The sequence below is a fragment of the Panthera onca genome, chromosome F1 (genome assembly GCF_046562875.1).
Source record: "Panthera onca isolate mPanOnc1 chromosome F1, mPanOnc1 haplotype 2, whole genome shotgun sequence".
NCBI classification, from domain to species: domain Eukaryota; kingdom Metazoa; phylum Chordata; class Mammalia; order Carnivora; family Felidae; genus Panthera; species Panthera onca.
The window spans coordinates 30,762,513-30,784,776 of record NC_138355.1 but is presented as its reverse complement, the minus strand read 5'-3'; the positions used below and the strand labels follow the sequence as shown (position 1 = coordinate 30,784,776).

At 37.6% G+C, this 22,264-nt stretch overlaps 1 protein-coding gene across 3 annotated transcripts in view; it reads left to right on the top strand.

The window, feature by feature from the left end:
* Window positions 1-22,264, top strand: part of CEP350 (centrosomal protein 350) — a 155,877-nt gene that overhangs the window by 57,078 nt on the left and 76,535 nt on the right. For all 3 annotated transcript variants that reach the window (XM_078440525.2, XM_078440524.2, XM_078440526.2), the window contains exons 13-21: window positions 227-377; window positions 1,938-2,101; window positions 6,461-6,647; window positions 9,702-9,922; window positions 10,491-10,654; window positions 15,135-15,245; window positions 15,935-16,075; window positions 18,378-18,514; window positions 19,325-19,447. In XM_078440525.2, the coding sequence (XP_078296651.2) occupies window positions 227-377; window positions 1,938-2,101; window positions 6,461-6,647; window positions 9,702-9,922; window positions 10,491-10,654; window positions 15,135-15,245; window positions 15,935-16,075; window positions 18,378-18,514; window positions 19,325-19,447 (1,399 nt within the window). The remainder of the gene's footprint in view (window positions 1-226; window positions 378-1,937; window positions 2,102-6,460; window positions 6,648-9,701; window positions 9,923-10,490; window positions 10,655-15,134; window positions 15,246-15,934; window positions 16,076-18,377; window positions 18,515-19,324; window positions 19,448-22,264) is intronic.

Here is a 22,264-nt window from a genome sequence, read left to right as displayed (position 1 = left end):
CCTTGGTTTCATTATGCTATTTTCTCTACTTGTATGTTGGCAAATTTCATTAATAAAATGTTTAAAATGTATTGTTAGATATAAAGATAAATTGAAAAGAAGCACTAATAAAAGCAAACTAAAACGTTCCCTAAATCCACGTTGTTAATCCCCATCTTGTGGAATGCTTTGCTGGTAGTGGTTTTGTTTTTGTTTTAAAGCATATTTCAACTACTACTTTTGACAGGGTTTGAAGACAGGTTGGAAAGAGGAACCTCAGCCTCGCGGCCTTTAAATGCCGTCACGACCCCTGTGAGCAGTGTTTCATATGAAGATGACTTTGTCTCCTCTCCAGGGAGTGGGACTTTGACAGAAAGAAAATCAGCTCTTGAACCTAAGTAAGAAAATGTTGACAATATGGACTAAAATCCAAAGAGTGAGAAAACTTTACAAATGAGAACTGTGGTGTGACTCTTACTTTCCTTTGTTTGAAGACACAGTGTAGAGGCTGCATAGCATAGTACTTATTAAGAGCATGGGCTCTGGATCCAGACTGTCTGGGTTGAAATCCTGGCTCTCCTGATACTAGTTGTTTGTCTTCAGGCATACTGTTTAACCCTCTCTGCTTCGGTTTCCTTCTCTGTAAAATAGGGAAAATAAATCGTTCCTGCCTCATAGCATGTTATGAATATTCAGTGAAATAAAAAGTACTTAGAACACGGCCTGGCACATAGTAAGCAGAATGTAAGTTGTTAAATCAATCTGCGAACCCCTGGTAGAGGAGGATGTTGGGAAACTATCCCATGGTGTACTAATGTAAGGGGATTAAGAAATGGTTTTCTGTGATAGAATTGAGGATGACCCGTTAGATCCTTGACTCCATGATCCCAAGTAAATCAGTATTTATTTTTTCCTAATTGGGAGAACGTCTAAACTCTTGCAAGCCTTTGAAAAATTAGATTAATCATGTTAATATAGTATTATTAATCAATTAATTTAATTAATTCTTAATTGATACAATAGATACTATAGTATATAATATAATATAGTATAAAACTATACTATTAAGTTATAATGTTAATATTTATTAGACACAATGTACAAGGCACTGAGAGGACTGAGGGGACTTTGCTTGTATTAACTCATTCTTACAATAGCCTGATGTGGCAAGTATTATTGCTACTATTCCTGCTATAGAGAGGAAACTGAAGCATCCAGGTTATGTTACTTGTACACAGTCCTGTAGTAAGTGAATCAGACTTTGCCAGGGAGAATTTCCTTCCTAAATCTTGCTACCATGTAAAGTAGTCTGTAATTACTCACATTCAATATCATTTTCTTCACAAATTACATATTGTAATCCATATAAAATTATTGGATGATGTTTTGAAAATTAGTTCTATCTGGTTAGACTAATGGAAGTAAGTATTACTAAAATTAAAGTGGGCAAAGTCTAGTTTTAAATTTTGAACTCTAAAGAAAAGATTAAATTACTTTTAAAGTTTATTTACTTAGAGAAAGAGAGCACATGCGAGTGGGGGAAGGACAAAGAGAGGGAGAGAATTCCAAGCAGGCTCCATGCTGTCAGTGGGGAACCCAGTGCAAGACTCGATCCCACAAACCATGAGATCATGACCTAAGCCAAAACGAAGAGTTGGACGCTCAACTGACTGAGCCACCTAGGCACCCCTGTATTTTTACTTTTAAGTGTCTGAATTATCCATTTTTATTGGTTTCACTTCAGTAGATAACTCCCTTAGATTTTTTTCAGTAATAAGTTAAGCCACAGGGAACAATCTAAACTTATGGTAGTAAGAAACCAAAACAGGAAGGTGGAAGGTTATCTTTGATTATGGTTATATTCTCCTTGTGATTAATAGATTTTAAAATATCTACAGTTTTAGTGGTTTTAGGGTTTTTTAGTCATTCTTTAACCACTGTCGCTTGTTCTTTGGCAGTATCGCAGCTGGCAGTGTGGGCCTTCAGGAGGACCATTGTAGCAGAAAATCTGCCTATGACCTGTCCTCTGTGGACATTACCTCCCAGCGCTCGTCAGGGGCCCAGTCTGCTGCATCGTCTCGCTCATCTGCGTCTTCTAAAGGGAAGAAAGGAAAAAAAGAATGTAAGTGGAATTCTACATGGTAGTGTTTTCTCTTACCAGTCATTTTGTGGTAGCGATCTAAAGGTATAATTTAATTCCATAAGAAGTTAGATGCATTTCTTTGTGATAAAACATAATTAGTTTTCATATTTTTTTGTCATTAAAACAATGCCTTTTGATATATAACATTATAAATCCCTTGTTTAATACAAAAGGAATACATTTGCAGTGATAAAAAATCAAGGATTATAGATGGATGAATAGTTGTAAAAGAAGTTAAGATTTTTAGTAAGATTCCTTCCAGACAATTTGTAAGCATATGTAAATAGGAGATGTTACATATATGGGATCACATTTTTTTTACATGCTGTTTTGTTCTGTCAGTGGGTTACAGATACCTTTCTCTGTCAGTAAATATGGATCACCCTTTGTAATGACTATCTAATGTTTTATTGTTTTAGTATGTTGTAATTTATTTAGCAGATTTCCTGTTCCTGGACATTTAGGTTAGTCTCTATTTCTGTTTTCCATTATGAACACTGCTGCATTGAATATCCTTATAAATGTATTTTTATGCATTAATCTGGTTCTTTCCCGTAAGGTAAAATCCTAGAAGTGAGGTAATGGGGCAAGGAGTATGTCATGTTTAGAACTTGGATATATTTTGCGGCGCCTGGGTAGCTCAGTTGGTTTAGTGTCCAACTCTTGATCTCTGTTCAGGTCATGATCTCAGAGTTTCTGAGTTTGAGCCCTGCATCGGGCTTTTGCACTGACATTGCAGAGCCTGCTTGGGATTCTGTCTCTCCCTCTCTCTGCCCTTCGCATGCTTTTGCACTCTCTCTCTCTCTCTCTCTCTCTCTCTCTCTCTCTGTCTCTCCAAAAATAAATAAGCTTAAAAAAAAAAAAAGGAATTTGGATACATTTTGCCAAATAGCCCTTCAGAAAGTTAATGCCACTTTATACCCCTAATAGGAGAGCACTAGGAGAAATTATTTCTTAATCATTAGCTAGCATAACTCTCTTATAGATTGTTCTGAAAGTTTTTGGTGGGAACATTAGACATCATTTTACCAACACTTGCCAGTGTCTGTCTTTTTTTATGAAATACTGATGCAGTCAGATAGGCTGCTTCAGAAGTGTTCTGATATAAAAGAGCTCCATGGTTCCATAAATTTGGGAATGCTTTTAGAGTGAAGTAAGCTTTTTTCCTACAGGATTTATCAACACATTTAATATGCCAACATGCGCTATTTATTTTAGGATGAGTCTTGAGGCATCAGTATGAAGTATTTTCCAAATTTATTTGTTCACAGAATCATTTCTTCCAGCAACATGTTAGGTCATTTGGATTCAGCTGGACACATTTTGGGATGTGCTGAACTTGCTCAGTTCTTTTATTTTGCAATTGTTTTGTTTTGTTTTTGTTTTTATTTATTTGAGAGAGAACATGCATGTGCATGCTTGTGCGGGAGAGGGGCAGAAGGAGAGGGAGAGAGAAAGTATCTTGAGTAGGCTCTATGCCCAGCACAGAGCCTGACACCACAGAGCCCGATGTGGGGCTTGATTTCATGACCATGAGATCAAGACCTGAGCCAAAATTAAGAGTTGGACAAATAACCGACTGAGCCACACAGGCGCTCCTGCTTTCTTAGTGTCTCACCTAAGGTTACTAGCCAGTTGTTGGTAAAGCCTGGATAATGACTTCTGACTCCCAAATCCAGCTTGCCTTCTACTATAATATACTATACAACTTAAAATATTATGATATATTAAATATGAGTATAAGCAATACTCGTAAGTTTTAAAAAATGATCTAAAATATAACTAGATGAAATATAGGTCGTGTTTTGTGGAATTCATTTACCCCGATCCCCTCTTACAATGCCTTTAAAAACAAGCAAACCCTATGTAATGTACTTTATACTGCATCATGTAAAACTTAGTTTCTCCTGTGTACCCAAGTTCTAAAATCAGTGTAATTTTTGTTGTATATGCTCCATCTAGTGGTGAAAAAGAGTGTCTGCCTGCTCATACAAAAATAATCTCAATAATGGTTGAAAGTCCTCAGTAGATTAAAGTGATAATCATAAGAAAATATTTTTATCTTAATTTAACTTTAAAATATATAAATATACTCTCATTTGGCAATCTTTTAAAGTAGGGACAAATATTACAGTTTCTAGTTGGTTGAAATCAAGAGCAATTTTTAAATCGTGTGCTTGTTTTCAAAGAATAAAGAATTAATGAATAAAGAATAATGAATGAATTAAATTATAATTAAATTTATAAATTTAAATGAAAAAAGAAATTCATTTTTATTATGGAAAAATTAGAGATACCCAGTATTAGCAGCTTGCTTTTGGCCTAGGGATCATAAATAGGTTTTAGATTATAGAGTCCATTCTGATTGATAATTCCTTAGATCATTTGTGTGTTTTTAGCCCCCCCTTGTGATAATGTGATCAGCATATCTAATTCATGGTGCACATCTTTACATAGCATCCTAGAATGAATTACCACAAATGAGGTGAAATTTTGGAGTCAAAGGGGAACAAAAATTATTTTTATGCATTTTTAAGCTGTCCTCCAGAAAGGATGTATCAGTTTGCACTCCCATGAAAATAATGAGTATCCTTTTCTGTATGTACTGAATAACACTCGGGGCTTAAAAATATTTGCTAATCTAATAATGAAGAAATGGCATCTTATTTGAGGTGGTTTGCATTTCTTTGATTGCTTGTTGGGCTTAATACTTTTCATATGCTATGGTTGTTTTGACTTTTTATTTGTTTATTTATGTATTTATGTAATTAATTAATTAATTAATGTTTATTTTTGAGAGAGAGAGGGAGAGAGCGCGCACAAGCAGGGTAGGGGCAGAGAGAGAGGGAGACCCAGAATCTGAAGAAAGCTCCAGGCTCTGAGCTGTCAACACAGGGCCTGATGTGGGGCTCAAACTCATGAAGCTTGAGATCATGACCAGAGCCTAAGTCAAGACACTTAACCAGCTGAGCCACCCGAGTGCCCCTCATTTTTCCCCTTATTCCCCCTCCCCCTTTTTTTAATGTTTATTTATTTTTGAGAGAGAGAGAGTGCAGCAGGGGAAGGGGGAGAGAGAAAGAGAGAGAGACAGAATCTGAAGAAGCAGGCTCTCTCTGATCTGTCAGCACAGGGCCCGATGCAGGGCTCGAACTCATGAACTGTGAGATCATGACCGGAGCCAAAGTCAGATGGTTAACCGACTGAGCCACCCAGGCGCCCCATTTCCCTGCTTTTTTAAATGTAACAAATACTTCTCCATGTTGCTGTTGATACACACATCACATGCACTGGACTTAAAGTCATGAGGCCTGTGTTTATGTCCTATTTCTGGTCTTTGACCACGTATCCTCCGGCAAGTTATTTAGCTTCACAGATTTCTAGTTACCTCGTTAGTAAGTTGAGCAGATGGTATTCAGTTCATAACATGTTTACAAGAGCCATAAAGTAACATGTGGAATGCATTTTAAATTACAAAGTGTTATTTAAATGTTCAAGTTACTATTATCTATATAATTTAGACAACTCTGCAGTTGTTGGAGGTTTAGGTTGAAATTTAAAAAATTTTAAAGTCGTACATTGAATATCATGCATAATTTGTGTTTATTTCAATAATCTATTTAAGATACTCCTAGAAGTAAGATTATTCTGAGTTAGAAAATAAGACCAGTTTTATGAATCTGGTCTGTGGTTCTTGTCATAAATTCTTCAAAATGGTTGTGTAGTTCAGTGGCATTTGATACCATTTTTCTCCCACTCCTGGGTTTTATCCTTGAAAAACTTATTCTTGGTTACTTTTTCATAGAGATAGGGTAGTACTTCATTCTTGCTTAATATGCTTGTCTTTTTTTACCATTCGGTTTAAGAACAATTTGTTTTTTAACAGCAAGTGGAGGATATTAATGGAAGAAACTTCAGTCTCCTTAAATGGAAGCAGAAGGATGGACTACTTTATTTTATATATGAAAAATAACTTTTATTTTTTTTATTTTTTTAACGTTTTTTATTTATTTTTGAGACAGAGAGAGACAGAACATGAACGGGGGAGGGGCAGAGAGAGAGGGAGACACAGAATCGGAAGCAGGCTCCAGGCTCTGAGCCATCAGCCCAGAGCCCGACGCAGGGCTCGAACTCACGGACCGCGAGATCGTGACCTGAGCTGAAGTCAGACGCTCAACCGACTGAGCCACCCAGGCGCCCCGAAAAATAACTTTTAAAAATAAGCCAGTTTTTAAATATTCTGACCTGTACATTTTATTACTTTGTTGAAATCGAGGTATCAGTTTCTTCTCAGGAGCTTCTAACATTGGGAATCAGCTTTATAAGAAATTTGCTTTACAGGGCTGGATTCACTCACTGGAAATGTTCAGAACTCACTTCTTGATGAGGAGAAAGTACACTCTGGCTCAGAACGTGGCTCTCATCAAGGAAAGAAATCTGGGACCAGTAGCAAAGTTTCTGTTAAAGACTTTGAGCAGACTCTTGACACTGATAGCATTTTAGAGGATCTTTCTGGGCATTCTGTGAGGTAAAGTAATACGTATTTTATCCTGTAATTCATATTTAATTAAAGTTACAATATCTTTGATGTTCAGAGAATCCATTCAATAAATTGCTGTATTTTCTGAATAGCCTTTGTGGTTTGGTTCATAGTTTGAGTCTTTATATTTTAATATATGGTCATCTCTCACCTAAACTATTATAGCCTCTCTTGGGAGTATTCTTTCTCTAGCACAATCCACCTTTCTATTCCAAATGCCATTGCCACAGTTGTTATGTTGACTCATCCTTTGACCAAGCAATTGCTCTCCTTAGGGTACTCTGCGAGCTCACAGCTACTCTGCAGATGAACTCCCAAGAACTTAACTTTACTTGAAGTGTTTCACTAGGCTGTCACGAGCTATCTCATTCCCTTGGTCCATACATTCTTCTCATCTGTGTTCTTCCACTCTTTTAACACAACTACTTAGCATCCTTTTGTCTCATTGTTTGTTTCTTCCTCAAACTTTTCTCTCCTGCTCAACTTACTTGATAACTCAAGCAGATTTTGAAATCTCACTCTTCTATTGATTACAGGGCTTACATACTCTTTTTTTCTTCTTTTTAATATTCTATAGTATACATTTAACGTGTTGCTTACAAATGACCTTCAGTTATTTCTTCATGTACAGTTTCTATTCCTTTGCCCACATGGCTTTTCTTTTTTTTTTTTTTTTTTTTTCCGAGAGAAAGAGTGGATACGTGGACATGTGTGAGCAGGGGAGGGGCAGAGGGAGAGGGAATCTTTTTTTTTTTTACTCTTAAAAAAAATTTTCTTTTTAACGTTTCTTAAGAGACAGAGAGAACAGAGTATGAGCAGGGGAGGAGCAGAGAGAGGGGGGGACACAGAATCCGAAGCAGGCTCCAGGCTCTGAGCTATCAGCACAGAACCCCACGTGGGGCTTGAACCCACAAACCGCGAGATCATGACCTGAGCCGAAGTCGGATGCTTAACTGACTGAGCCACCCAGGCCCCCCAAGAATGTGGAATCTTAAACAGACTCCACACTCAGCGTGGAGCCTGGCACTGGGCTCAATCTCACAACTCTGAGATCATGACCTGGGCTGAAATTAAGAATCCACACTCAACCAACTGAGCCACCCAGGTGCCCCTGTTCACATGGCTTTTTATCTATTGCACTGATTTTGTCCTTCTGGAAATTTAAACTAACTGTATGCTTTTTCTAGTACAGTAGTGCAGTGTCACATACAGATAATCATTTTTAATGCTTTCATGCTACATATCTTATATTGTTAATACCATCATTGCTGTATTTAAAATAGAATTTTAATTTCTTTTTCATTGATTTTGGAATTCAGAAAACTACCTTTCTTTAGAGATATTCTGATGATTTATTTACCAAAATCTGTAAAGTTAAACATTTCTGAAACAGAATCCATAGCCAAATAAGTTTGATAAATGGTCCATACTATAGACTAGAACTCTTCTCCCCATGGAGATTCACAGTGGATAAAATGATTTGAAGCTTTGATGAAGAGTCCAGATTTTTAAAAAATGTTTATTTATTTTTGAGAGAGATAATGGGAGCAGGAGAGGTGCAGAGAGAGAGGGGGACAGAGGATCTGAAGTGGGCTCTGTGCTGACAGCAGAGAGCCTTATGCATGGCTCTAACTCAGGAACCGTGAGATCATGACCTGAGCCAAAGTCAGACGCTCAACCAACTGAGTCACCCAGGCACCCCAGAAGTGTCAGATTTTTAAAAAATTATTTCACCCATTTTTTTCTTAGCTTATTTGGCTTAGTCACTCTCTGTCCCCAAGCTCTTTAGCTTTCTGTTCTTTTTATTTTTGGGGAAACTTGTTAGTATCACTGGAAGCATAGTTTTGGAAATACTAGTCTAGGTAAATCTTCTGGGCAGAGCAATAAAAATTCAGCTTATAAAACTGTAAGGTGAGGTTCAGGCAGAGTACTTGGTTTTGATATTGTGTTGTAACTCTTTCTTGGAAATCTATTAGACAGAAGTAATAAAATTCTTTTTATGTTCCATAAATGAAGTTGTCAGACTACTAGAAATAGTATTTCTATAAACCATGAATAGTAAGTTAAAGGTCACGGTAAACAAGGAAGTGCCTCTTAAGACTACTTTAATTCAAATATTTATATGCTGGGTGTAGGAGAAATGTCTACCTTTGAAAACTATCTCCTGGTTTTATTAAAGCTAAAAGTAAACTTGTTTTACTGTGTTAGGAATATGTTAACTGGGCTAACATGCTTTATGGAGTACCTTAAGTAATTTATTCAATAAATAAATGTTTAGTGCTTGACAACATCTTCTTGTTATGAGAAATAGTAACTTTAATATGAGCCAAATTTCTCAGAGAGGGACTAGACCTGTGCCTTCTGTTGAAATAAATACCTTAAGAGTTATTCCAGTCAGACTGCTTCTGAGGGATTACTTCATATTAGAAAGTTCAGGAAAGAACTGTAGCATTAAAAGGCAGATGGAAACAAATGAATATATATAAAGTACTTAAATATGGTTAATATGAAAGTAACTTTTTGCTGTGGCTCTGGGTTAAGACAGATAACAAAAGAGAAGTTTTGTCATTTGATTTTTAATACAAAATTATACTTTATTCTCTTTCAGAGATATTTTAAGACATTTTTTATAAGATAGGCTTGACTGTACCTTTTATAAATAGCTATAATTTTATTGCTGTACAAGGTCTAAGTATATTAGAAGGTTTTGCCTCCACTATAATAAGTGATTTATTATATATGTACATTGTAGAGGAAAGAGTTAAGTGCCAATTTAATTGAGACTCCTTTTCTATTTTATTATTTTGGGCAGGGTTTGTGCCTTGCTCATTCACCACTGCAGATCTGGCAGTTAGAGACCTACTCCTAGTCATTCACTCAACATGGCGACTGTGTTCAATGATTGAAAGCCTGAATCACACACAGCCTTTAAAAGCTAGCGTTTAGATACAGAATGTAATGCATGCTGTTCTTATGAAATGTTTAGCTGGTTCTTGAAGTAGTTTTCCTTTCTCTAACATCTTTATAAAACAAAACTTCTAGTGTCTCATCAGACAAGGGAAGATCTCAGAAAACTCCAACTTCTCCCCTATCTCCAAGTTCCCAGAAATTGTTGCAGTTTGACCTTCCAGGAACTTCATTGGAAAGATCTAAATCCTCGGTAATAATGCCTCCATCTGTGACAGGATTTAAGCCTAATGCACCTTTTACTGACATGAACCCTCCTGCCAGCAGAACGCCCTCAGAGATGGCCTCGGCACCAGGCAAGTAGATCCATGTAGTTGTAATTTCAAGTACTATTTTTTTCCCTTAAAATCCTTTTTCTTTCAGTCGAACTGTAGGGAAATGTTATCTCAAGTGAATGTGATTACTTTTTGAAGTATTAAAAACTATGCAGGAAAAGAAGTACAGATTCAGCAGTGGTGATTTTCCCCATTTTGTCAGCATTAGTAAAACACACCTGAAAAATGTACATTGTACTATTAATAAGTCACTGTCTTTTCCCACAATGGAAAACAAACTCTTTTGGCTCTTAATTAATTAATTAATTTAATTTTAGAGTGAGAAAGAGAGAGCGTGAGACAGGGAGAGGCGCAGAGAGTGAGAGAGAGAATCCTAAGTAGCCTCCATGCTCCGTGTGGAGCCCCACCTGGGGCTCGATCCCACGACTCTGAGATCACAACCCGAGCTGAAATCAAGAGTCTGCAGCTCAACTGACCCAGCCACCCAGGCGCCCACGTTTTGGGTCATAAGACAAGAAATGAATATCAGAAATCTGAGATGTTGCTTCACGTGAGCTTTTTTACATTTGACAGTTATTATGCCTTCCAGGTTCTAAGCGCTTTTCTCCTGCTGGCCTCCAGCATCGAATGGCGGCAGAACTCAGTTACTTGAGTGCCATTGAGGAGTCCGTGCGCCAGCTCTCAGATGTGGAGAGAGTTAGGGGCATATCGCTGGCTCAGCAGGAGAGCGTGTCTCTGGCTCAGATCATAAAGGTATTTGTGGAGTTTTCTTCTTTAGCTTTCTGGGTTTTTTCTTTTTCTATTTAAAATCGTTTCAATGATGAGGTAGACGACAAAAACAGTAATAACAGCAACACACAAAACTTTATCCTGCCAAGTAGAAAAAAATAGCGTGACATACAGCACCTATAAATAACTGTGGGAAAACTATCACACAGAGTACTAAAAAGAAAATGAAACATCTGACATTTGGCAGCAAAACAGTAATTCAGTCATTCTCTCTCAAATCCTTTATTTTCCTTGTTCTCTGCTTTTTAAAATGACTGTGAACATCAGCTAATTGGACAGGTCTCAGTATTGTCTTTTTCACTGACAAGTCAGAGATGACCTTTTATTTCTGTTTTTGCTTTTAATGTTTTATTTGTACCAGAAAGAAAAGTTTCTGAGATCCAGCTATTTGGTAAAGCCAGGATAATGTGCACTTTTCCTTAGCGAATAAACATCTAATAAAGGTCTACGTAGTGTTCCTACATAAAAGTTCTGTTGGTTATCTTTTAAAAAAAAAAACAAAAACAATAAAACTTAGTATTTACAATATACTAAAATATACAGATTTTAAGTGTTCCATAGTTCGATTGGTTTTGATCAGTATAACCACCACCTTAATCAAAATATGGAATACTTCTGTCACTTCAGAAAGTTCACCCATGGTCCTTTTTAGTTAATCCTCTCTCCTAGAGAGTTACTGTTCTGATTCCTAATCACTGTGGTTTTATTTTTGCCTGGTCTAAAACTTCATATAAATGGAAATATACTTTGTACTCTGTTGTGTTTCGCTTATTTTATGTGGTATAATGTTTTTAAGATTCATCCTTGCAGTATCCATTGTTTTGTTTGTGTTGATTTTTGTCTGAGTAATATTCCATTGATCAGTGTAATATAGTTTGTTTATCCCTCCTCCTGTTGATGTACATTGATATTATTTCCAGTTTGGGGCTATTATAAATATTCCTGTTATGAATATTTTTTACAACTCTGTATTCAACATATGCTTTCATTTTTCTTGCTTTAATACCCAGGAGCGTAATTGCTTGGGTCAAGTAAAAGTGTATGTTTAACTTCGTATGAAACTGTTATACTGTTTTCCAAAGTAGTTGTAACATCTGACTCTCATGTGAGAGTCCCAGTTGCTCCCTGTCCTTGCTGTCATTTGCTATTCTAGGCATCCTAGTGAGAGTGAAGTAGTGGCCCATTGTGGTTTTAATTTGTGTTTCTTTTATGACTGATAGGTTGATAATCTTTTTGTGTATTTATTGACCATTCCCACATTGTCTTTTGTGAATATTCAGATTTTTTGCCTATTTCATAATAAGGTTGTTGTTGAGTTGTAGGAGTTCTTTATATATTCTAGACACAGGTCCTTTTCAGATATATTTCAAGTACTGTTTCCCTGTCCTTGGCTTGCCTTTTAATTAAAAAAAAAATTCTTTTTTGCCCTTTCATTTTTAAACTGTATCTTTTGAAGTGCAGAATATTTTAGTTTTAATGAAATCTAGTTTTTAATTTTTTTCTTTTATGGTAGTCCCTTTTGATTTCTAAGAAATCTTTGCCTATCCTAAGATATTAAGGTACTGTAACAAAAATATTCTTTTATGTTTTTCCAAAAAGTGTTATAGTTTTGGCTTTTATATTTAAGTGTGTGAACCATCTCAAGTTAATTATGGGGTGTGAAGAAGGGACCAAAGTTTATCTTTTCCTCCATGTAGATTTTCAGTTGTTTCATCACTATTTTCTTAAAAAGACTTAAATTACCTAGGCACCTTTATCAACAATTAAGTAGTCACTTATGTGTCAATCTGTTTCTGGACTCTGTCCTTTTCCATTGATCTGTTTGTCTATCCTTAACTCCAGCACCATACTGTTTTAACATGTCTTTAGAGTGAGTCATGAAATCAGAGTGTAATTACTTCAACTTTGTTCTTTCTCAAGGTGGTTTTGGCCATTTTAGGTTTTTTTTTTACATTTCTGCATAACTTTTAGAATCAGTTAATCAGTTTATCAGTTTACACACAAAAAAAAGAAAAGGAAAAAAAATGCGTGGTATAATTTTGATTTGAATGGCATTGAATCTATAGATGATTTCCAAGAAAATCTAGAAATCTCAATTTTAAGTGTAATGCCCAAGTTATGAAATCTTATTTTAAAAAATTATTAAAAAAAAAGAGTCAGATCAATTTGGGGGTAGACTTTATAGTTGTTTTTTTTTTTTTTTTCTGTGCTATATAACATTAAAAAAAATTTTTTTAATTTAATTTAATTTTTTAAATTTACATCCAAATTAGTTAGCATATAGTGCAACAATGATTTCAGGAGTAGATGCCTTAGTGCCCCTTACCCATTTAGCCTGTCCCCCCTCCCACACCTCCTCCAGTAACCCTCTGTTTGTTCTCCATATTTAAGAGCCTCTTATGTTTTGTCCCCCTCCCTGTTTTTATATGATTTTTGCTTCCCTTCCCTTATGCTCATCTGTTTTGTCTCTTAAAGTCCTCATATGAGTGAAGTCATATGATACTTGTCTTGCCCTAATTTCACTTAGCATAATACCCTCCAGTTCCATCCACATAGTTGCATATGGCAAGATTCCATTCTTTTTGATTGCCGAGTAATACTCCTTTGTGTGTGTGTGTGTGTGTGTGTGTGTGTGTATACCAATACCACATCTTCTTTATCCATTCATCTGTTGATGGACATTTGGGCTCTTTCCATACTTGGGCTATTGTTGATGGTGCTGCAATAAACATGGGGGTGCATGTGTCCTTTTGAAACAGCACACCTCTATCCCTTGGATAAATACCTAGTAGTGCAATTGCTGGGCCGTAGGGTAGTTCCATTTTTAGTTTTCTGAGGAACCTCTATACTGTTTTCCAGAGTGGCTGCACCAGCTTACATTCTCAAGACTTTATATCTTAACGGTGGCATTTTCTAATTCATGAATGTGATATCTGTGTCTACTTAGGTTTTAAAAATATTTCAGCAATGTAATTTTCAGTGTAAAGATCTTACACATTTAAAAAATGTTTTTAAAAGTTTATTTTACTTATTTTGAGAGAGAGAGAGAGAGAGAGAGAGAGGGAGAGAGAGAGAGAGAACACATAGGAGGGGCAGAGAGAGGAGAGAGGGAGAATCCCAAGCAGGCTCTGCACCATCAGCACAGAGCCTGATGTGGGGCTCAAACTCACGAACTGCGAAATCATGACTTGAGCCAAAATCAAGAGTTGGTCACTTATCCTACTGGGCCACCCAGGTGCCCCAAGATCTTACACATTTTTAAATTTCTTCCCAAATATTTTATGTCTTTTGGTGCTATTGTAAATAGTTTTTTCTTCCGATTTTATATTGTAGTTGTTCCTTCCCAAATATCTAAAGAGTGTTCTTTGTGTGGAATTGTCCCATACTTTGCAAGAAGTTCAGCATTCCTGCACCTCTCCCAACAAATGACAGCAGTACTGTCCAGTCATGACAGCAAAAATTTCCCAGACATTTCCAAGTGTTCCCTTCAGGAGAAGGGGGAGGGACTTATAACAACTATGGTGGTTATGTCACTGGAATGGAGAAATGACCCCAGAGCCATGCTTACCTAGGAATCCAAAAAAGCACTGAGTTTTTCTACCATTTTATGAATATAATTATAATTCTGGGCTTTCGTATTTGTGCAGGGCATTGTATAACTTTATATACAACCTCACCACCTTTAGAAAACCTACATTTAGCACTATTCCAGAACCAATGAAAAAAATATAAATTTATAGGTAGCATTGTATGGAATAATGGAAACAAAGGGTCCTGGTGAGAAGGAGACCTTCTTTGGGGAAACATTTTTATGAAACTGCTCCTTCACAGCCAAAATAAAGGAATCATAAAATTCTGAGATGTGAGGTGTTATCTTTATGTTTACACATAGGACATTTTAATCTCTTCTAAAGAGTTAGGTACTGGGGCGCCTGGGTGGCTTGGTCGGTTAAGCGTCCGACTTCGGCTCAGGTCATGATCTCACGGTCTGTGAGTTCAAGCCCCGCGTCGGGCTCTGTGCTGACCGCTCAGAGCCTGGAGCCTGTTTCAGATTCTGTGTCTCCCTCTCTCTCTGCCCCTCCCCTGTTCATGCTCTGTCTCTCTCTGTCTCAAAAATAAATAAACGTTTAAAAAAAAAAATTAAAAAAAAAAAAAAAAAGAGGTACTATCGATTTTGCTTTGAATCCAGCTTTTTAGTATGAGTTCTTAGTCCTGTGTGCCTTGGAAATTTTTTATATTACTACATTATTTGACACATAGTAGGTGGTCATTAAGTCTTTGATAAATGATTTGTGTCCATCCTATTTGCTGTCTTTCCTTTAAGCTCTCATTGGTTGCTTCAAAAAATTTGTGTTAGGAAAATAGCATTACGTGTAATATAGTCACTGTGTTAAAATAGTTTAGCGTCTTAGAATTAATAGTTGATCATTTTTTAATTTTGAAGGCGCAGCAGCAACGCCATGAAAGAGACTTGGCCCTTTTGAAATTGAAGGCTGAACAAGAGGCTCTGGAGTGTCAGAGACAATTAGAAGAAACCCGAAACAAAGCAGCTCAGGTACTTATTTTTGCAACAGGTACCAGTTATTTGTACCTAAATTTGTATCTTTGAAATGGTGTTAGTATTCTTTTAATTATATAGGAGTATAAAAGAAAAGATGTAAATAATAGTGCTTTCATACGTTATGCCATATGGGGTAATTTCCTGTCATTTGATTCCTGTGAAATAAATTAGTCAGGATTTATCCCCAATTTAGAGAAGCGGCAACTGAGGTACATAGCAGTTACTTGTTTTAAAAAAAATTTTTTTAACATTTATTTATTTTTGAGACAGAGAGAAACAGGGCATGAACGGGGGAGGGTCAGAGAGAGGGAGACACAGAATCTGAAACAGACTCCAGGCTCTGAGCGGTCAGCACAGAGCCCGACGCAGGGCTCGAACTCACGGACCGTGAGATCGTGACCTGAGCCGACGTCGGCCGCTTAACCAACTGAGCCACCCAGGTGCCCTGCAGTTACTTGTTTAAAGAAACCTCAACTCATGAACACTGGAGTTAAAAATTAAACTCCAGCAGTGATTTTAAGACTCTAGATTTTAAGACAAGAAACCCAGATAATAGTCTAATGTTTTATTTTACAAGGCATTTGATCCATGAAACAATTTTACAAATTAAAGCTAATTTGGGGTAGGGAGAGACTGTGACATAACATAACATAAGCTCTCTTTTTGCTCCTTTTTATTTTCAGGTCCATGCAGAATCATTACAGCAGGTGGTCAAGTCACAGCGGGAAGTCACCGAAGTCCTGCAGGAAGCAACTTGTAAAATAGCTGCTCAGCAAACAGAGACTGCTCGCCTCACCACAGATGCAGCTCGCCAAATCTGTGAAGTAAGAGCCATTGAGAGCCCTTTTCTTTTTAGTCATGCTGAGTAAATTTGGTCATCACTGTAATGGGTTTCTAACATCTAGCAAATAAATACTTTCTTTTTTTCAAAGATTTATTTTATTTATTTATTTAAATTATTTTTTTTAATGTTTACTTTTGAGAGAGAGAGAGAGACAGAGTGCAAGCAGGGGAGGGGCAGAGAGAGAGAGAGGGAGACACAGAATCCGAAGCTTCAGGCTCCAGGCTCCAAGCTGTCAGCACAAAGCCTGACGTGGGGCTCGAACTCATGAACCACAAGATCATGACCTGAGCCGAAGTCAGATGCTCAACCGACTGAGCCACCAAGGTGCCCCGCAAATACATACTTTTAATCAGTGACTTTCAGTGGGAGCCATACACTATTGAATTAAGAGGCACCATTTATTGTAGTATATTATACATGTGAGTGATACAGACGCTGGAAAAAAAGATGGAGAAACTCTAAATGTCTGTCCTAGAGTAAGCTTTTAAAAAATATATTGACTTTATGAGGCATGGGTGGCTCATTTGGTTAAGTGTCTGACTCTTGATTTCAGTTCAGGTCACAATCTCATGGGGGTGAGATGGAGCCCTGCGTCAGGCTCCGTGCTGGACGTGGGGCTGCTTAAGATCCTCTCTCTCTCCCTCTTCCTTTGCCTGTCCCCTGCTCTCTCTTTCTCTCTCAAATACATACATACATACAAAAATAAAATCTTTCAAATATATATACTGATTTTATGATGTATAATTTACAAATAATAAAATCTATCCATTATAAGTATACTGTTTGATGAGTTTTGATACATATGTAAGATACATTTGTCAAATAGATGTAGCTACTATATCTATATATTTCTGAGTCTTTTTTATCTATCTATCCATCCCTATAAACGCCACCGTAATCAAGAAATAGATTACAGCTGACTCTTAGGGCTCTGGGTTGACCCAGTGGGTTAGGCGTCTGACTCTCAATTTTGGCTCAGGTCATGATCTTATGGGTGGGGTGAAGTCCTGTGTCAGGCTCTGCACTGTTGCGGAGCCTGCTTGGGATTCTCTCTCTCTCTCTCTCTCTCTCTCTCTCTCTCTCTCTCTCCCTGTCCTCCTCCTCCTCTCTCTCTCTCTCTCTCTCTCTCTCAATAAATAAACTTTAAAAAAGAAAGAATACAGTTGACTCTTGAAAAACATGCATTTGAACTGTAAAGGTCAACTGCAAATTTTTTTGACAAATACCTTACGGTACTATAAATGTAATTTTTCTACCTTAGGATTTTCTTCATAACATTTTCTTTCCTCTAGCTTACTTTATTGTAAGAATTATACATATATACCCAATTATACATATATACACTGTAGTGTATAATATATATAATGTCCCAAATATGTGTGAATCAACTTTATGTTAGTGGTAAGGCTTCTAGTCAACAGTAGACTATTAGTTCAATTCTGGGGAAGTCAAAAGTTATGCATGGATTTTTGGCTGCATGTGGATGTTACTAAAAAGCCACAAACCTACTGTGTTGGCAGTGGGATTGTGCAAATAAGTTTGAATTATTTTAAGAAAATTTTAGACAACACTAACAAAGATTTCAAAAACGCTTCAAGTTGTCAAGGCAGTGACTGAATAAATACCAGATGAGTAATACATGGAGCCTTCGCAGAAGTGCCTAATAATAGGGAAAACACTTGACATTGTAGGTCAGAAAACAGACAGGAAGTAGTAATTGAATTGATTCTTGAAGGAAGATTTAATTTTTGGTTTACTATGGCCTATTATATGACTTGAAGATTTTGTCTTAATTCATAGTGCTGTAACTGGATGAACCCTTAGAAATCATGTGCTCCATCCAACTCTTTGTTTTTATAAGGAAGCTATTGAGACTAAAAGAGTCTAAATGACTTGCCCACGGCACTTTACCTATTATGGCAGAATTAACTTGCTCTCAATCCAGTGACCTTTCTTTTTTTTTTTTAATTTTTTTTTTTAATGTTTATTTATTTTTGAAGGAGAGACAGAGACAGAGTGTGAGCGGGGGAGGGGCAGAGAGAGAGAGACACGGAATCCGAAGCAGGCTCCAGGCTCTGAGCTGTCAGCACAGAGTCTGACGCGGGGCTCAAACTCACAAACTGTGAGATCATGACCTGAGCCGAAGTCGGACGCTCAACCGACTGAGCCACCCAGGCGCCCCTCAATCCAGTGACCTTTCAAAGACACTATGCTCCTTCTCAGTTTCTGTGATGTTACCATTTTTTAATGTCTGCTTTTGCCTTGTGTGTGTTCTTATTTAGATGGCAGAGTTGACTCGGACTCATATCTCAGATGCCATTACTGCTTCAGGAGCTCCCCTAGCAACGCTGTATGACCACCAGCGGCAGCATGCTCCCGACTTCGTGAAACAGCTGAGGACCAGAGCTGAAGCAGATAGGTTAATATTCAGTCATTCGGCAAATGTGCAATGAGTGTCTACTATGTCCCAGGCACTGTTGTGCGTACTGGGAATATAGTTACAGGCATACAGTTTGGGGGGGAGATAGATATTGTAATCAAATATTCACTTAAGTGAAGTCACACTTACAAACAGGTTAAGTGTTACAAGAGAAAAGAACATATGTCCCTGAGATATGTGACAAAGGAATTTGAATAGCTTGGGGATGCAGGGACATCAGAGAAGATTTTCCTGAGGAAGTAAAGTTATGGGGAGATCTAGTGGGTGAAAAGGAGTGAGTGATGTAAAGGAGAAAGAATAGGCAGGTCAGTACACGCAAAGGTAGGAAGAGAAAATGAGGGAAGACTAACGTGACTGGAGGCAGAGAGCAAAGGGGAGAATGGTAGAAGATAGTGCAGGGACCAGAGTATGGTAGGGCATTGCAGACCCAGAGGATTTTGGAGTTTATTCTAGGAGCAATGAAAAGTCATTTGAGAATTTTTAGGCAGCCTGGGTGATGTGATCATGCTTGTGTGGTTTTTTTTTTTCACATCACATTTTGACCGTCTCTGATTCATCAATTTTAAGGCTATTTATATTTATTGATACCTGGGGTGATTTGTGTTTGTTTATCATAAAGCAGAAGATACTATTTTCTATGCGTGAATGCCTTTCTCAGATACTTTGTAATATCTGTTTCAGAATTTCTGTTTATTCAAGATTTTATCTCGTATTGATGTTAAATGGTTTTTAAAGCCCTTCTCTTATTAGAGGCTTCAAATATTTAATCAGGTTTTTTTGTCTTTGTAGGAAAAGTCCATCTGTTTCACTCTCCCAGAGTAAAGAAGGGACCCTTGACTCAAAGCATCAGAAGTATTCCCCTTCATATGATAGTTATTCTGAGTCATCAAGATATAAGAATCATGATCGAAGGTAAAAACAGTATGATTTAGTAAAATCTGATAAATGGCTTAGACATTGCTTTTTCTTTTTTACTTTTAATCTCATTTCTTTATATGAAATAGTTTTTTCCCCTTCAAAGTTAGGACTTCCCCATTTGATTAGCTGATTTATAAAATAGTTGCTCTTTGTAGTAATGTAACTACCATTCCTTGGAGCCTGCGTTGTACAAGCACTATGTAAGTTTGTTTTTCCTACGTTTAATTTTAACCACCTTCCAAAACAGATACTGCCCTCATTTTATAGTAGGGAACAGAGGCTCATGGAGCTGTTAGAAACTCACCCAAGGTCACATAGATAGTGGCACACCAAGGAATTGAACCTTGGTTTATCTGGCTCCAAGGTCTATATTTATTGTCCATTGCTTTGCTAACATCCATATTTCTTGACATTACTGCATCTGCTAATTTTTATCATCATAAAAGAAGATCGAATACTTAGTCATTGGTTCTTGCGTGGTATTAATATCTGTAGTTTTCAATTCTGTCCTTGGATTAGAAGATTTTCAAAGCCACTTTTCTAGCATTCCTCCAGGTAGGATACCCACATTGTCAAAGTAAAACCTCAGTTAAAAAAATTAAGTCATGAGGGGTGCGTGGGTAGCTCAGTTGGTTAAGCGTCCTACTTCGGCTCAGGTCATGTTCTCACAGTTTGTGGGTTCTAGACCCACATCGGGCTCTGTGCTGACAGCTCAGAGCCTGAAGCCTGCTTCAGATTCTGTGTATCCCTCTCTCTCTGACCCTCCCCTGCTTGTGCTCTCTGTCTCTCAAAAGTAAATAATACCAAAAAATAAAGTCATGAGACTAAAAAGCATTATTGTTGGGTATTAAGTATCTGCTATATCTCTGGAGCTGTATGATTTTCATTTAAGCTTCACTGATACTTTGTTCATTTAGGCTGTCCACTGTCCACTGGGTTGCTACAGGGGATTCCTAATAGGTTTCCCTGTTCTCTTACCTTTCCCCAGTCTCTGCACAACCACATGGTAACTAGGTGATTTTTCTAAAATTTGCAGTCAATTTGCTTTTTTTTTTTCAAGTTTATTCATTTTTGAGAGAGAGAGACAGAGACAGAGCGTGAGCAGGAGAGGAGTAGAGAGAGAGGGAGACACAGAATCTGAAGCAGGCTCCAGGCTCTGTGCTGTCAGCATAGTGCCCGATGCGGGGGTCAAACTCATGAACTGAAAGATTATGACCTGAGCTGAAGTCTGACGCTTAACCAGCTGAGCCATTCAGGTGCCCCGGCAGTCAGTTTGCTATTCACCTGTTTGAAACCTTCGGTATTTCTTTAGAGCCACTTAGCAGAGCATGAAAGTTCCTTTATTACTGCGGCTTTGGTCCATGCCAGCCCTGTCTCTTGGCATTTTCCCCTTTTTCATATTCCACTAATTGTAACTACTCTATTCTAATTCTCTACAAGAACCATGCTCTCTCTGTCTTTTGTACCATTACATATGATGTACCTGTTTTCTAGACCTTCTCTCCTCTATTTCATTGAGTTTACTTTTACTGCCCCTCCAAGAGTCAGTCTGCTCTAGATAATGCCTTCTATGTGTTCTCCCATAGCACTCCAAATGTAACTGTTACAGCCTCTGCTGCCTTCTATATCCCATTCCTTTATTTGTCAGTTACGGACTAGACTAGAAGTTCTTTGAGAACTTCATTTTCTTCACCCCCAGAAGAAGCCCTGTATCCATTAGCAATCACTTCTCCTCCTCCTCCTCCTCCTCCTCCTCCTCCTCCTCCTCCTCCTCCTTCTTAAATAAAATTTATTGTCAAGTTGGCTAACATACAGTGTGCTCTTGGTTTTGGGGGTAGATTCCTGTGATTCATTACTTAAATACAACACCCAGTGCTCATCCCAACAAGTGCCCTCCTCAATGCCCATGACCCATTTTCCCCTCTCCCCCCATCTCCCCCCCCCCATTAACCCTCTGTTTGTTCTCTGTATTTAAGGGTCTCTTATGGTTTGCCTCCCTCCCTCTCTGTTCGTAACTAATTTTTTCCCCTTCCTTTCCCTCATGGTCTTCTGTTAAGTTTCTCAAGTTCCACATAGAGTGAAAACATATGATATCTGTTTTTCTCTGACTGACTTATTTCATTTAGCATAATACCCTCCAATTCCATCCACGTTGCTGCAAATGGCAGGATTTCATTCTTTCTCATTACCAAGTAGTATTCCATTGTATATATAAACACATACTTTTTAAAAAATTTTTTAATGTTTATTCATTTTTGAGAGACAGAGAGAGATAGAGCGTGAGTGGGGGAGGGGCAGAGAGATGGAGACACAGAATCCAAAGCAGGCTTTGAGCTCTGAGCTCTGAGCTCCGAGCTGTCAGCACAGAGCCTGACTTGGGGCTCGAACCCACTAACCATGAGATCATGACCTGAGCCAAAGTCAGACACTTCACCAACTGAGCCACTCGCGCACCCGTCTTTTTTATCATAGCCATCTGAATGAGGACTGCTATCCCTATAACTTAGCAAAATGCCTAGCACACAGAAGGCAGGCAATCTACTGCATGTTTATTCAGTGAGTGATTACTGGTACATACTGCTGAATGGAATAACTGAGGTTAATCCCATATCCTTCTGACTTTAAAGCACTTGCTGGCTCCTGCATTATATCTTTTACCTTATAGCTATATTATAGGATTTATACTTTCAAAAACATTATTAAACTGGACATATAATTGCACAATATTCTGATAAATACTATTTTAGAAACCTACACAAAAAAAACCAGTATAAATACAGATACAGAGGTGACCAAATCTTCCTTGGGAGT